The following is a 14,046-nucleotide window of genomic DNA, read 5'->3' on the forward strand; positions in this document are numbered from 1 at the left end:
AATGAGATAGAAACAGAATTGGTACTGCAAATCATCTAGCACAAACTTTTTGAGAAAGTGATGGATTCCTTTCCTGAATCAGAAGAGTCTTTCCCAATATCACTATCTCGTGGAACGACACCATGCACTACTAAAGACTTATTATCCCCTGCTTGTCCAGTAGAAGTTGCTGGAGTACTTAGAGATCCTGACTTGTGTGCAACAGCCGAATTTCTGCCTGTAGCTTTGAAGAGAAGAGAGAATATTAAACCAAATATAAACGATAAGCATACAAAAGTAAGAGACAAATGAAAATCCAGCTCACGAAGAATAGCATTTCCATCATTACAAAAATCTATGTCTATTTTTATTCTAGTTCCCCAATTTAAAATGAAGTGGTTTCGTGTTCCTGTGTTTAAAAAGAACACTTTGAGATAAATGCTAAAGTCTTATATTCGCACTATAGAACTGATAAAATACAGTTAGTCATTATTGTCTTACCTGACATGTGTTCTTTTAAATCTCCATTGGACATGTATTCATATATAAGAGCCAAGTTCTCTCCTTCGTCACAGTATCCAACAAAGGCCTACCAAATTCTTGTGATGAACTCTAAGAAGAAGTTCTACCTAAATACCCAGCCAGAAATCAGAAGTTATAGATATATATCCTTCAAAATATTTGAATCATTGATGCTTTTGTTTCAATTAGATAATGATGAAAGTGTGAATTTACCTCAGCTTTGAATTGTTTATATCCTTGAGATGAAGAATGGGAGAGTATCTTAATAGCTACTTGTTCAGTACCATTCACCAACTATCAGAGACAACACTCAATCTATCCAATTAAACTATAATCGTGAATTCAAAACCCAATTCAAACACCCAATTAAACTATAATCGTACAATCAACAGAAATTGGGAACTCGAACGAGTCACGACTCCTTATCACTCTAAGAAGCTATGTTAAACAAAGGTTAGGTTTTAAACCTTCTTCTTCATCTTCTTCGAGTAGGGTTTCAATCCAAGTAGCTGGAGCTGAACGGATCCGAGATAAACCAATTCGACTCTGATAGGTTGAAGATACCCTTAGCTTTCATGAAGAAGAAGATGAGAACCAGTGGAAGGAGGGCTCGTAAATGGGAGAAGAAACATGGGTGAAAAGTGGCTAGAAGTGAAGAAAAGAAGAAGTGTAGAGACTTTGAACAAAAAAAAAATAAAAAGAATAAATAAAGAAGAAGTGTCGAGAAGCCTCTGTTTCAATTGTACAATTGTGTTAAACGATGTCGTTTATTAAACTCAGTTGTATTTAAATGGATCCCAAACTTTAGGGTTTCCTTATCTTTTGAAAATCATATTATTCTCCTACTCTAACTTTCTTCCTTCTCTTACCTTATTCTCTTCTCATCGAATTCCATTTCTGTTCTAAGTTAGGCTTCGAGCTTAGCATCTCACCTTTCCTCCTCCTCCTCCTCCTCCTCCTCCTCCTCCTCCTCCTCCTCCTCCTCCTCCTCCTCCTCCTCCTCCTCCTCCTCCTCCTCCTCCTCCTCCTCCTCCTCCTCCTCCTCCTCCTCCTCCTCCTCCTCCTCCTCCTCCTCCACCACCGCTACTTCCACCGCTTCCTCCGGTGAGCCCATAGATTTTGTAATTTAGAATTTTTACTTCTTTTTTCTAAACCATTATTTTTGTTTAAGTAAATTTAAGGTGTATTAGAGCCAATTTTGAGATAAGATGTGTGTTTTTAATATATAGTTTGTTAATAAATATTTAATAAACTTTCTTTTGTTTTTAAAATGTGAATTAAAAACATTCAATCAAAAATTTCAAACATATTTTCTAATGACTTAACATATATTCAAATTGTTGTATCACGAATGGCTGATTCTTTATTTTTTTTTTACCCTGTAACCTATAGTAAATACTCACTTTATCATCAAATCTTTATAATTGTACATACTAATGAATTTAAAAATAAGAGGAGAAATAATTTACGACGAAATTGGATTTGGAACTAATCAAGTTTTCGAGGTCCATCCATGTTTGCGTCGCTCCAACGTATTCACCATTTTTAATTTGTCTTTTAATCTTCTCTGCTAAGCTGCTCCAAAAAAAAGTAAACTATATAGATTAGAGAGGTAAATTAATTACGTATTAGAAAAATTGATTTTGTATTAAGATAAAGACCTATTAGAGCTATCCAAGCCATTGTCATCAAGCCTAGAGACATGCTTGAGAAGAGGTCCCCATGAAAACTGTAACAATTAATCAATAAAAATCATATGAATAGAATTTAATCATAAATAAATAAGAGTAACATGTTTTAAAAAAATGATGAAACTCACCACAAAATCTTCAGGGGATATCCAACTATCTCCCAAAATCACTCCTAATCACACATATTATAAAATAGAATTATTTGTCTACTACATTATTAGTTTCATTTTATTCAGAGAAAAAAAGACTGATATTGTGGTTGTCCATGTTGTCGTCAATCACAATATCATTGTCCTTACTGTTCTTCTCCGTTCTTTCACCTACATGATGTTCCATCGGTAACTATAATGAATCTACTATAGTTGTTATATCCATTTATAAGTTCTAAAAACAAATACACATTTATTATGTAAATTTTGATGAATAATTTATCGAGAATTTGTTTTGCTTTCTTATTAAATATTAGACGAGTGGAAGGTTTTATGGCTATAATAACTATGGTAATAGCTCCCCGGACCAGCATACACTTAGGCGTAGTTCGACTACAATAAAACCTGAATATTGATATGATTATTAAATCACAATAAAAACTTGTTTTTCTATTTCATGCAATCTAGAAAAACTTATTCAGCATGAAATTAATAAACAAAAACTAATTAAGCAAACCTATTTATTACTTTTTTGGGTGAAATTCTCCATAGACGTGTGGCCAATAAATTTTATACATATCTATTATGGTTTTTTGAATTTCTTTATTTGGGTCTAGCTCTCCATCTGCAAAAACTGTAAATCCATTTGAATCGAATTTAGGTTGAACGTTTTTGTCTTTTTCCGTTTCTTGAACAAATCCATCTCCAGGGTGAAACTCTCCTCCATCTTCATAATAAAACGTTTTGTTTAGATCAAATCCATGATGAACTTTTTTTCTTTTCTCCGTTTCTTGAACAACCTCTGCTTCTTCCACCTTCTGAACATTTTCCAATTGAATCGTTTCTTGTTTCATTTTTTCTATAAACATGAAATGATCAAAAATTAATATCAAAACAAAACATGATACACCTTCTCAAAACCACATAAGCCAAGAGATATATTCCAAATTAAACCCCAAAACCTAACAACTTAATCTAACATAAACATATATTCAAAAGAAAAATTAATAACAACTTACATGTTTTCGGAGTTTGTAGAGAGGAGTGAGAGGAATGAGAGGAATTCCAAAATAAATCAGCAAATGGAAGTGAGAGATCAAAAGAGTTTTGAATTTTGTTTAGTTAAATAGATATTCTTTTTTTTCGTCAGTTCAATAGATATTGCTTAAATTTAGGAAAAGAAATTTAACAAGGATTTAGTCAAATAAAATTTGTGGATACTAATAAAACTATAAATAGGATTTAGCATCCCCACATATTCTCAAAATTGAACAAGTTATAGTCGGCGTCGAAGATATAGACGTAGCCTTCTTTCAATAATAGCATCTTCTGTTTTTATTTGGTTTATTGTTTCTTTATTCGATTATCATTGATCTGTTTTTATTTTTCTTCTATAGGTTGACTTTAATAAACTCCACGTTGGCCCTTGTTGTGTCCATCCCGTCTCGCCGTTTGAAACGTATTCGTTGTTCGCTCCATCAGTCCAATCCGTCAAAGTTGGAGAGAAAGGTATTCCAACAAACCCATGTCTCATGTTTGTTAATGATTTAGGTTGATATGAAAATAAAACCCTAACATAAACCAAGCACAAACCAAATTAAATCAACAGATTCTTAGACTATTATACGAAAACTTGATTATAAAGGAATTGTCTGTCACGTATAAGAATCGTTAAACCGAGACTATTGTTGATTGTATTTCTCTCGGTTTTATTTTTATCTATTTAGTTGCAGGTACTAATATCATTGTTTGCGTATAAAAGTTTTATAAAAGTTTTCGTATAAGAATTGTCGTATAATTGTCGTATAATAGTCTAATAATTCCTTTATAATTCCTAAATAGATAAGAATCGTTAAACCGAGACTATTGTTGGTTTTGTTTGTCACGTATAAGTGAATGGTCTTGTTTGTTGTGAAGGAGATGATAGCTTGGTCAATTATTGGTTTATTAGAAAACGTTGGTTTAATTGGTTAACCGGAGTAGTAACGTGAATTGATTTGTTGTGTCATATTGAATTACGTCTTCCATCCAGAAATTTTATTTTATTTTCTCAACTATATTTTTAGGTTTTCATGTCTTCAAATAGGAATATATATGCTGAAAGACATTGGATGTATGAAAGAATCGATCCTACAACCAATCGAGTATCACAAGCTTTTTATGAAGGATTGGACAATTTTTTGAAGTTTGCAAAAAGTCAGCCTTTATTTTTGGAGAATAAAAAACTTTTTTGTCCGTGTATTAAGTGTGGAAATGGAGGAAGACAACAAGAAGAACACATCGTGGCAACACATTTGTTCAACAAAGGTTTTATGCTTAACTACTGGGTTTGGACTTCTCATGGGGAAGATTATAATATGTTAATAAACAACAATTCTGAAGAAGATACTGTTAGGTTTGAGTCTCACACAGAACCAGTGGATCCTTATGTGGAAATGGTGTCAGATGCATTTGGTAGTACAGAATCAGAGTTTGATCAGATGAGGGAAGAAGATCCTAATTTTGAGGCAAAAAAGTTTTATGATATTTTGGATGCTGCAAAACAACCTATTTATGATGGATGTAAAGAAGGTCTTTCAAAACTTTCCTTAGCAGCTCGACTTATGAGTTTGAAGACGGATAATAATTTGTCTCAAAATTGTATGGACTCGATTGCTCAGATTATGCAAGAATATTTGCCTGAAGGTAACAACTCACCAAAGTCGTATTATGAGATCAAGAAGCTTATGCGGTCTTTGGGTTTACCTTATCAAAAGATCGATGTTTGTCAAGACAATTGCATGATATTCTGGAAAGAGACTGAAAAAGAAGAGTATTGTTTGTTCTGTAAAAAAGATAGATATCGTCCTACTCAGAAGATCGGGCAAAAGAGCATTCCATATCGCCAAATGTTTTATTTGCCGATAGCCGATAGATTGAAAAGATTATATCAATCTCATAATACTGCAAAACATATGAGATGGCATGCAGAACACTTAGCGAGTGATGGAGAAATGGGGCATCCATCAGATGGAGAAGCATGGAAGCATTTTCACAAGGTACACCCTGATTTTGCTTCTAAACCAAGAAATGTTTATTTGGGGTTATGCACAGACGGTTTTAATCCATTTGGTATGTCAGGACATAATTATTCATTATGGCCTGTAATATTGACACCGTATAATCTGCCACCTGAGATGTGTATGAAACAAGAATTTATGTTTCTAACGATACTAGTTCCTGGTCCAAATCATCCTAAGAGAAGTTTAGATATATTTCTCCAACCATTGATAGAAGAGCTGAAAGATTTGTGGGTTAACGGTGTTGAAGCATATGATATTTCTACTAAGCAGAATTTTCTCTTAAAAGTTGTGCTCATGTGGACAATAAGCGACTTTCCTGCATATGGTATGCTTTCTGGATGGACAACTCATGGTCGGTTGGCATGTCCTTATTGTTCGGATCAAACCGGTGCATTTTGGTTAAAGAATGGTAGAAAAACATGTTGGTTTGATTGTCATCGATGTTTTCTACCGGTTAATCATAGCTATCGAGGGAATAAGAAAGACTTCAAAAAAGGAAAGGTTGTGGAAGATAGTAAACCGGAGATACTAACAGGCGAGGAGCTTTATAATGAAGTTTGTTGTTTACCAAAAACAGTTGATTGCGGGGGAAACCATGGACGATTAGAAGGATACGGTAAAACGCATAACTGGCATAAGCAAAGCATTCTTTGGGAGCTATCTTATTGGAAAGATCTAAAACTTCGACACAATCTTGATGTGATGCACATCGAAAAAAACGTTTTGGATAATTTCATCAAGACGTTACTGAATGTGCAGGGAAAAACGAAAGATAACATCAAATCACGACTTGATTTGCAAGAGAACTGTAATCGCAAAGATTTGCACTTAACACCTGAGGGCAAGGCACCAATCCCAAAGTTTAGACTAAAACCTGATGCCAAAGAGATATTTCTACGATGGCTCGAAAAAGATGTTAAATTTTCAGATGGATATTCATCAAGTTTAGCTAACTGTGTTGATCTACCAGGAAGAAAATTAACAGGGATGAAAAGTCATGATTGTCATGTTTTAATGCAAAGACTCTTTCCAATAGCTTTTGCTGAGCTTATGGATAAATCTGTACACGATGCGCTATCTAGTAAGTTTCAACATTCGATTAATTTATTTTAATCTCTCTGCATTTTTATGTTATTTTTTTTAGTTTTTAATTAAGACCGTTGATAGCGATATTTTTATTTATGTGAATCTATTAATTTTTAAATTGGAAGGTGAGCATGATTGTAATTTTCTGCATTTAATTTTTTTTAAAAAAATCATAATTATATAGCTCATAGAGATAAAAAAACATATAGATATGAGAATATTTTTAAATTATCATTAACTTTTTTGTTCATATTGTTTTGAGAATATTTACCATTTCTTCATATAACAGTTATTTTTTATATGTGTAGGTGTTAGCTTATTTTTTCGGGACCTATGCGCAAGAACTATACACAAAGATGGTATTGAAATGTTGCAAAAAAATATTTGTATGGTTCTTTGTAACCTCGAGAAAATATTTCCTCCTTCTTTTTTTGATGTCATGGAGCACTTGCTAATTCACTTGCCACACGAAGCTAGTCTTGGAGGACCTGTGCAGTTTAGATGGATGTATTGTTTTGAACGATACATGGGACATCTAAAAAAAAAGGTGAAAAATAAGGCAAAAGTAGAAGGTTCGATCGTTGAGCAATACATCAATGAAGAAATTTCTACTTTTTGTACTTATTATTTTGATCGACACATCAAGACAAAAAATCGAGCAGGAGATCGACACTATGATGGTGGTAATCAAGAAGATACACATGAGTTTGATGGAGTTCCAGATATATTTTCTCAGGCAGGAAGAGACAGTGGGAAAGAAAGTGAGATATGGCTCCAAGATAAAGATTACCATATCGCACATAGATATATTTTGCGGAACTGCGATCAATTAAGACCATTTGAAAGGTATGACAAAATAATTTGGACATCTGTATGGATTTTGTTTTTTTTTGTAGAATTAGTAAAAGACATTGTAAATATTTTTCATGGTTATATATGTATATATAGGTTGTTTGATGAGAGCTTGATCGCGGCTAATCCTGGGATAAGTGAAAAAGATCTAAATGAGCTTAGAGAAAAGCAATATTCAAGCTGGTTAAAAAAATATGTAAGATATTTTTTTTTTATATGAGATAAATACTTGATAGCTTATAATATAGTATGTGTCTTTTTATATTGAATCAGGTGGAGGATACTTGGAAGGATAATTCATATCCAGAGTGGTTGTTGAGTATTGTTCATGGTCCAATGGTTAAAGTTACTTGTTGGCCAATGTATTTTTGTCGTGGATACATATTTCATACATATGATCATGGAAAGAACAAAAAGAATGCCAATTATGGAGTTTGTGTCAAAGGTACAACATCTTCTAGCTCAAATGAAGAAGCTGATTTCTATGGAATATTGAGAGAAATTTATGAGCTTCATTATCCTGGACATGTTGATCTCAAGGTCGTGGTCTTCAAGTGTGATTGGTATGATTCAAAAGTTGGGAGAGGTATACGAAGAAACAAGTCAGGGATTATTGATATTAATGCTAAAAGGCATTATGAAGAGTATGATCCTTTTGTTTTGGCTTCACAAGCAGATCAGGTATGTTATGTTCCATATCCACGGATGACTCAGCCGAGAAAAGATCAACAATGGGAAGCAGCAATTATGATACAACCGAGAGGGAAAGTATTGATAACAAAAATCTGGATTTCACTGCAATGCAGCATGATAACGATGATTCTATTGTTGAAGTTGATTCATTACAAATCGAGACACTATCATATCTAGATGCCCAACCAGAAGATCTTGATGATCCAGTAGTAGAAGCCGAAGATGGATCAGATGCTGAAGATGGAAATTCTGATATCGAATTAACTAGTGACGAATCCGAATAATTTTTTTTTTCATTTGGACTTTTTACAGCTTTTTTTGTATTATCAAAAACATTGTTTCCAAAACTGAAGAAGTTTTTTTATTTAATTTTTTGTTCACAAGTTTTTATTTTTGTATTAAAATTGGTAACACTTATGTCACAATCTATGACCAAACGCAAAAGTCACTAAAACAGTGACAAATTGTGTCATCGTTGTTACAAAATTCTCGTAACTATACATGACATAAATTCAGTCACAATTATCGTATAATTTAGTTACTATATTTGGTCGCAAATCCGTACTTATATTTATGACTATATAATTTGTAACAAATTTGACATAATTAGTGACAAACATTAGTTACATTCAATTAAGTCATAATATTATAACGAAATAGTAACGTTTTTATGACCAAATAAATACGTCACAATTTTGTATGAAAATGGTCACAATTTTCTGACGAAAATAATGACCGTAATTTTTTCGTAAGAATATCGATTTCTGACCAGACGCTCTTCAATATCCGTTAGTAGTTGTGACACTTGAATGTGGTTTTGGACATGTCACCAGAAACTTGTCTTCAAGTGGTCTAACTGGAACCATGGCTGCTGCGATTCAAAATCTTACGCAACTAGAAACTCTGTAAGTAAGCTTGAATAATATACATACCGTTGCGTTTAAAAAAGCTACTCTCCAGCGACCGTGTTTCCAGCACTCCAAATTCATTATTTTCTGTTTAATGGGCTGATAAAACCCATGTTTGGCCCATAACAATTATTTCTGTTATTATAGCAACGTTGAAAAATATACATACCGTTGCGTTTAAAACGCTACTCTCCAGCACTCCAAATCGCCAATCGCGTTCTCAAACAGTGCTAATCGCCGATGAAGAGGTCTCATTGTCATCGCCGTCCTTCTCACGACGGGAGATTTCGCTGCCGTATATGGCCGATTTATCTCCGGAGATTCCTCACATTCGTCCTCCTCCTCACAAAAGTTATTGGGCCGGCTCAAAGAGATGGAATCAAAATTCTCTCAGTTTCATGGCCGGAAGGTAATTTCTCAGTTTATGATGTAACTGAAAATCCTTTAAAAATTTGAACTTTATGATTTTAGATATCTGATAATGGCGTCTTTGTCTTGAAATTTGTTTCTTCATGTTGACCCACTTCTCTTTAGATAATAGTCATTGTTGATAAATGTGAATCCTCTGCTTTGTGATTAGAAGCTGTTCTTGTCGATGAAGACGTCAAAATGTGTATTAATTAGTGATAAATTATCCGATATGATTCAATCAAAGTCACTGACCACTAGAAAGTCAAATCTCTTGCTTTCTCTCTGTGTGAACATTTTTTAATGCGTTAAAAGAGTGGTGACTGTAAAACCCTCTATTGACATATTCTCTTAAAAACACAGAAGTTGCATATTATTTTTTCTAAATACAAGTTGCATATATTCTGACATTCTTGGGACAAATCAAATTTGTAATTGTAAAGTTGCAATAGAAAACACATTTACTCATTCGTTTCACTGACTCAGGACATCTTGCCATGTTGCCAGAGGCTTGGACTGTTTCTTGGGTTTATCTATTTATACGCTGTGTTTCTCTCAAACTCTGGCATTGGTAAGGTTTTGATATCTAAAAGCAATTATGGATAGTCCTTGTTGGCTTTTGCTGCTGCTATTAGGAGCTTTTGCCATTATTGGTTGTGTTCAAGCTCAGGATCAACAAGGTACCTAAATCTTAATGGTTTATATGTATATTACACTACTACTTCTTACTGATTCGAGTCTTAGTTATGTTTGTATCTGAGATGCTTTTGATTTTTCACTCTCTTAACAGAGTTTATCAGTTTGGATTGCGGGTTACCCATGACTGAACCGTCTTCTTATACTGAGTCAGTAACCGGACTACGGTTCTCGTCTGATGCTGAATTCATCCAGACTGGTGAAAGTGGTAAAATCCAGGCGAGTATGGAGAATGACTACCTTAAGCCGTACACGAGGCTGAGGTATTTTCCAGAGGAGAGAAGGAACTGCTATAGTTTGAGTGTTGACAAGAACAGGAAATATTTGATCAGGGCTAGGTTCATTTATGGGAATTACGATGGTCGTAACTCTAACCCGATATTTGAACTGCATCTAGGACCTAATCTGTGGGCAACTATAGATTTGCAAAAGTTTGTGAATGGTACAATGGAGGAGATCCTTCACACTCCAACATCAAACTCTTTGAACGTTTGTCTTGTTAAGACAGGGACAACTACACCCTTGATCTCAGCCTTGGAATTACGGCCATTAGGAAATAATTCTTATCTCACAGATGGTTCTTTGAATCTTTTCGTTCGGATATATCTCAACAAGACAGATGGCTTTCTTCGGTAAGTGTTTTTTTTTTGGTTAACAGTGATGGATTCTATATTCCTATACTCTTTATTTTTAACATTCCTATACTTATTCAAGGATAATACAACCTTTGTTCCACATAGGTACCCGGATGATATTTATGATCGCAGATGGCATAATTACTTTATGGTGGATGATTGGACCCAAATTTTCACCACTCTCGAAGTGACCAATGATAACAATTATGAACCACCAAAAAAGGCTCTTGCAGCGGCTGCCACGCCTTCTAATGCCAGCGCGCCATTGACAATCAGTTGGCCACCAGACAATCCTGGTGACCAATATTACTTGTACAGCCACTTCTCTGAGATACAAGATTTACAGACCAATGATACCAGAGAATTTGACATATTATGGGATGGAGCTGTTGTTGAAGAAGGTTTCATCCCTCCAAAGTTAGGGGTGACTACTATCCATAATCTTTCTCCAGTGACATGCAAAGGAGAAAATTGCATTTACCAGCTAATAAAAACCTCGAGGTCAACTCTTCCTTCTCTACTTAACGCTCTTGAAATCTACACAGTTATCCAATTTCCACGGTCGGAAACAAATGAAAATGATGGTATGTTACTTATCTTCATTGTTATGCAGATACAGTCTGTTTTTTTTTTTTAACTAGAGAAATCAACTTCACCTGCTAATTCTCACATCCTTGAGCTCTACATCAGTGGTTGCTGTTAAAAATATCGAAGCTGCCTATAAATTGAGTAGAATCAGGTGGCAAGGAGATCCTTGCGTCCCTCAAAAGTATGCGTGGGATGGTTTGAACTGTAGCAACAACACAGATGTTTCTAAACCTCCAAGAGTATTATCCTTGTAAGTCGTAAGATCCAAGATATGAACATGCACACTTTGACACTTATCTTCAAAATAAGTTAACTATCATGCTTTGGAATCACCAGAAATTTGTCTTCGAGCGGTTTAACTGGAATCATTGCGGCCGCAATTCAAAACCTTACACATTTAGAAAAACTGTAAGTATGGCCATAGTTAATATTGGTTTTGTTGATGGAGGAAAACCTAATGAGCTCTACTTTATTTTGGAAATAAACTTTTAGGGACTTGTCAAATAACACACTAACTGGAGTGGTGCCGGAATTTCTAGCCCAGATGAAATCGTTGGTGATCATGTAAGTTGCTCAGCATATTTTCGTTTACTTTCAGTTCTCCTTTGGTTCATGTGTCTGTATGCATGAAGATTGCTCTTCTTTAATAGAAACTTAAGCGGCAACAATCTTAGTGGTCCCCTTCCTCAAGGTCTTCGAAGAGAGGGACTAGAATTACTGTAAGAAACTTCCCACGTACTTTTTAATATTCCACAGTTATTTTCCACAGCCCTTTTGTGATTTGATGTTTTTAACAACACTCTTTTTCTTGCAGAGTTCAAGGCAACCCAAGGCTTTGTCTCTCTGGTTCCTGCACAGAAAAAAACTCGAAGAAGAAATTCCCGGTGGTGATTGTTGCATCAGTTGCTTCTGTGGCCATAATTGTTGCTGTGTTGGTTATTATTTTTGTTCTCAGTAAGAAAAAGTCATCTACTGTGGGAGGTAATTTGCAGGAGATCTCTCATCAAATCAAGAAACTGCAACAAATCGATGAATTCTTACATACCCTACTTTTTTTCTTTCTTATCTATAGCTCTACAACCTCCACTGAGTATGCCAATGGTTCATGATAATTCACCTGAACCATCAATCGAGACGAAAAAGAGAAGGTTTACTTATTCAGAGGTTATCAAAATGACGAATAATTTTCAAAGAGTTGTAGGGGAAGGAGGATTCGGTGTTGTTTGTCATGGTACTATAAATGGTTCTGAACAGGTGGCTGTTAAAGTTCTCTCTCAATCATCAAGTCAAGGATATAAGCATTTTAAGGCAGAGGTATGCATAATCTTCTTAAAAATATGACCATCTAACGCTTTCTCTTACTTTTATTTCCCATGAATGATTAGGTTGATCTTCTTCTACGAGTTCACCATACAAATTTGGTGAGTCTTGTTGGATATTGCGATGAAAGAGATCACTTGGCTCTCATCTATGAGTTTTTGCCCAAGGGAGACTTAAGACAACATCTATCTGGTAAACTTGAATTTCTTCATGATTCGAAAGTGTATATATGTTTCAACGTTCCCAAGGATCTAAAGAATCAAGTATTCAGGAAAAAGCGGTGGGTCCTTTATCAACTGGGGTAATCGTCTACGAATAGCTCTGGAGGCTGCACTAGGTTCGTAAGCTTATTAGCCAATATTGGCAGCTTAAAATGACTTTCCTTCTGGTGGACTAACAAATAATCATTCCTTTGAATAGGATTGGAATATCTACATTCTGGATGCACACCACCAATTGTACATAGAGATATAAAAACGACAAACATATTGCTGGACGAACAGTTAAAGGCCAAGCTTGCCGATTTCGGCCTTTCGAGATCTTTCCCTATTGGAGGTGAAACACATATTTCAACTGTGGTTGCTGGTACTCCTGGATACCTTGATCCTGAGTAAGTGTCGTTAGTTACCATTACAATGTGCTGAAAGTGAGTTGTCATTTTGCACTTTATATATTGGTTAGAGAGTATAACCATGTACTTTTGCCGTGCAGATATTACCAGACAACTCGACTGGGTGAGAAGAGCGATGTGTACAGCTTCGGAATTGTGTTATTGGAGATTATCACAAACCAACCTGTGATTGACCAGTCCCGTTCAAAGTCTCACATATCACAATGGGTTGGATTTGAGCTTACCCGAGGAGATATTACTAAGATCATGGATCCAAACCTGAACGGGGATTACGAATCTCGTTCTGTATGGAGAGTTCTTGAACTGGCAATGTCGTGTGCGAATCCTTCTTCTGTGAACCGACCAAACATGTCCCAAGTTGCTAATGAACTGAAAGAATGTCTTGTTTCTGAAAACTTGAGGGAAAATATGAATATGGACTCTCAGAATTCTCTTAAAGTGAGCATGAGCTTTGACACAGAGTTGTTTCCGAGGGCAAGGTAGTATGTGCTGCAGGTAACACAACCATGCTAATTAGTTGGGCTATTGGTCATGTTTGCTTTGATCATCCACATGCCAAGATCATATACCCTGTTACTTGGTGATGTTTTCATTATTTTATGTGTGCTTAGTGATGTTTTCATTCTTTGTATGTGTGGCTTGGATGCTAATAATCATTGACCGTAAAAGAGTATACCTCTTTGTGGTTCCATCATTAACAAACAAATGATTTTGGTTAAATATTTGTAAAATGGTTGGAAGAGTATTGATTTAAAACTGTCAAATAGTATATAAAATTAAAGAAACAGATTATGGATTGTGATTTCTCAACATACATTTATCTGTA

The 14,046-nt window shown here is 35.0% G+C and overlaps 1 protein-coding gene, 2 non-coding genes and 2 pseudogenes across 6 annotated transcripts; 2 read left to right on the top strand and 3 right to left on the bottom strand.

Moving 5' to 3' along the window:
* Positions 1 to 35: 35 nt before the first annotated feature.
* AT5G59630 lies at positions 36 to 2,528 on the bottom strand (annotated as a pseudogene). The gene has a single exon.
* On the bottom strand, positions 1,957 to 2,367 carry AT5G00675. The gene is made up of 3 exons (NR_144217.1): positions 2,321 to 2,367; positions 2,163 to 2,230; positions 1,957 to 2,076 (listed from the first exon to the last, which is right to left on the bottom strand). It is a non-coding gene; the product is annotated as an uncharacterized misc_RNA (transcript).
* Positions 2,529 to 2,649: 121 nt separating the features above from the next.
* AT5G00680 lies at positions 2,650 to 3,439 on the bottom strand. The gene is made up of 2 exons (NR_144218.1): positions 3,361 to 3,439; positions 2,650 to 3,200 (listed from the first exon to the last, which is right to left on the bottom strand). It is a non-coding gene; the product is annotated as an uncharacterized misc_RNA (transcript).
* A 1,155-nt stretch (positions 3,440 to 4,594) lies between these two features.
* On the top strand, positions 4,595 to 9,375 carry AT5G59640 (annotated as a pseudogene; the record flags this gene model as incomplete). Its single annotated transcript has 1 exon — positions 4,595 to 9,375.
* A 573-nt stretch (positions 9,376 to 9,948) lies between these two features.
* AT5G59650 (Leucine-rich repeat protein kinase family protein) lies at positions 9,949 to 14,002 on the top strand (the record flags this gene model as incomplete). Of its 2 annotated transcripts, none has more annotated exons than NM_001345363.1 (13): positions 9,949 to 10,030; positions 10,141 to 10,678; positions 10,787 to 11,265; positions 11,372 to 11,519; positions 11,606 to 11,677; positions 11,762 to 11,833; positions 11,920 to 11,988; positions 12,084 to 12,250; positions 12,342 to 12,583; positions 12,655 to 12,781; positions 12,861 to 12,926; positions 13,010 to 13,199; positions 13,301 to 14,002. In NM_001345363.1, the coding sequence occupies 13 exons, from the start codon at positions 9,949 to 9,951 to the stop codon at positions 13,701 to 13,703; spliced, it is 2,655 nt and encodes an 884-aa protein (NP_001318839.1). The 2 variants fall into 2 exon arrangements, with proteins under 2 accessions (NP_001318839.1, NP_200773.1); NM_125357.1 differs by having other exon boundaries at positions 10,787 to 11,242; positions 11,325 to 11,519; positions 13,301 to 13,703.
* Between the last annotated feature and the right edge of the window lie 44 nt (positions 14,003 to 14,046).

The sequence above is a fragment of the Arabidopsis thaliana genome, chromosome 5 (assembly GCF_000001735.4).
Source record: "Arabidopsis thaliana chromosome 5, partial sequence".
Lineage (NCBI taxonomy): Eukaryota > Viridiplantae > Streptophyta > Magnoliopsida > Brassicales > Brassicaceae > Arabidopsis > Arabidopsis thaliana.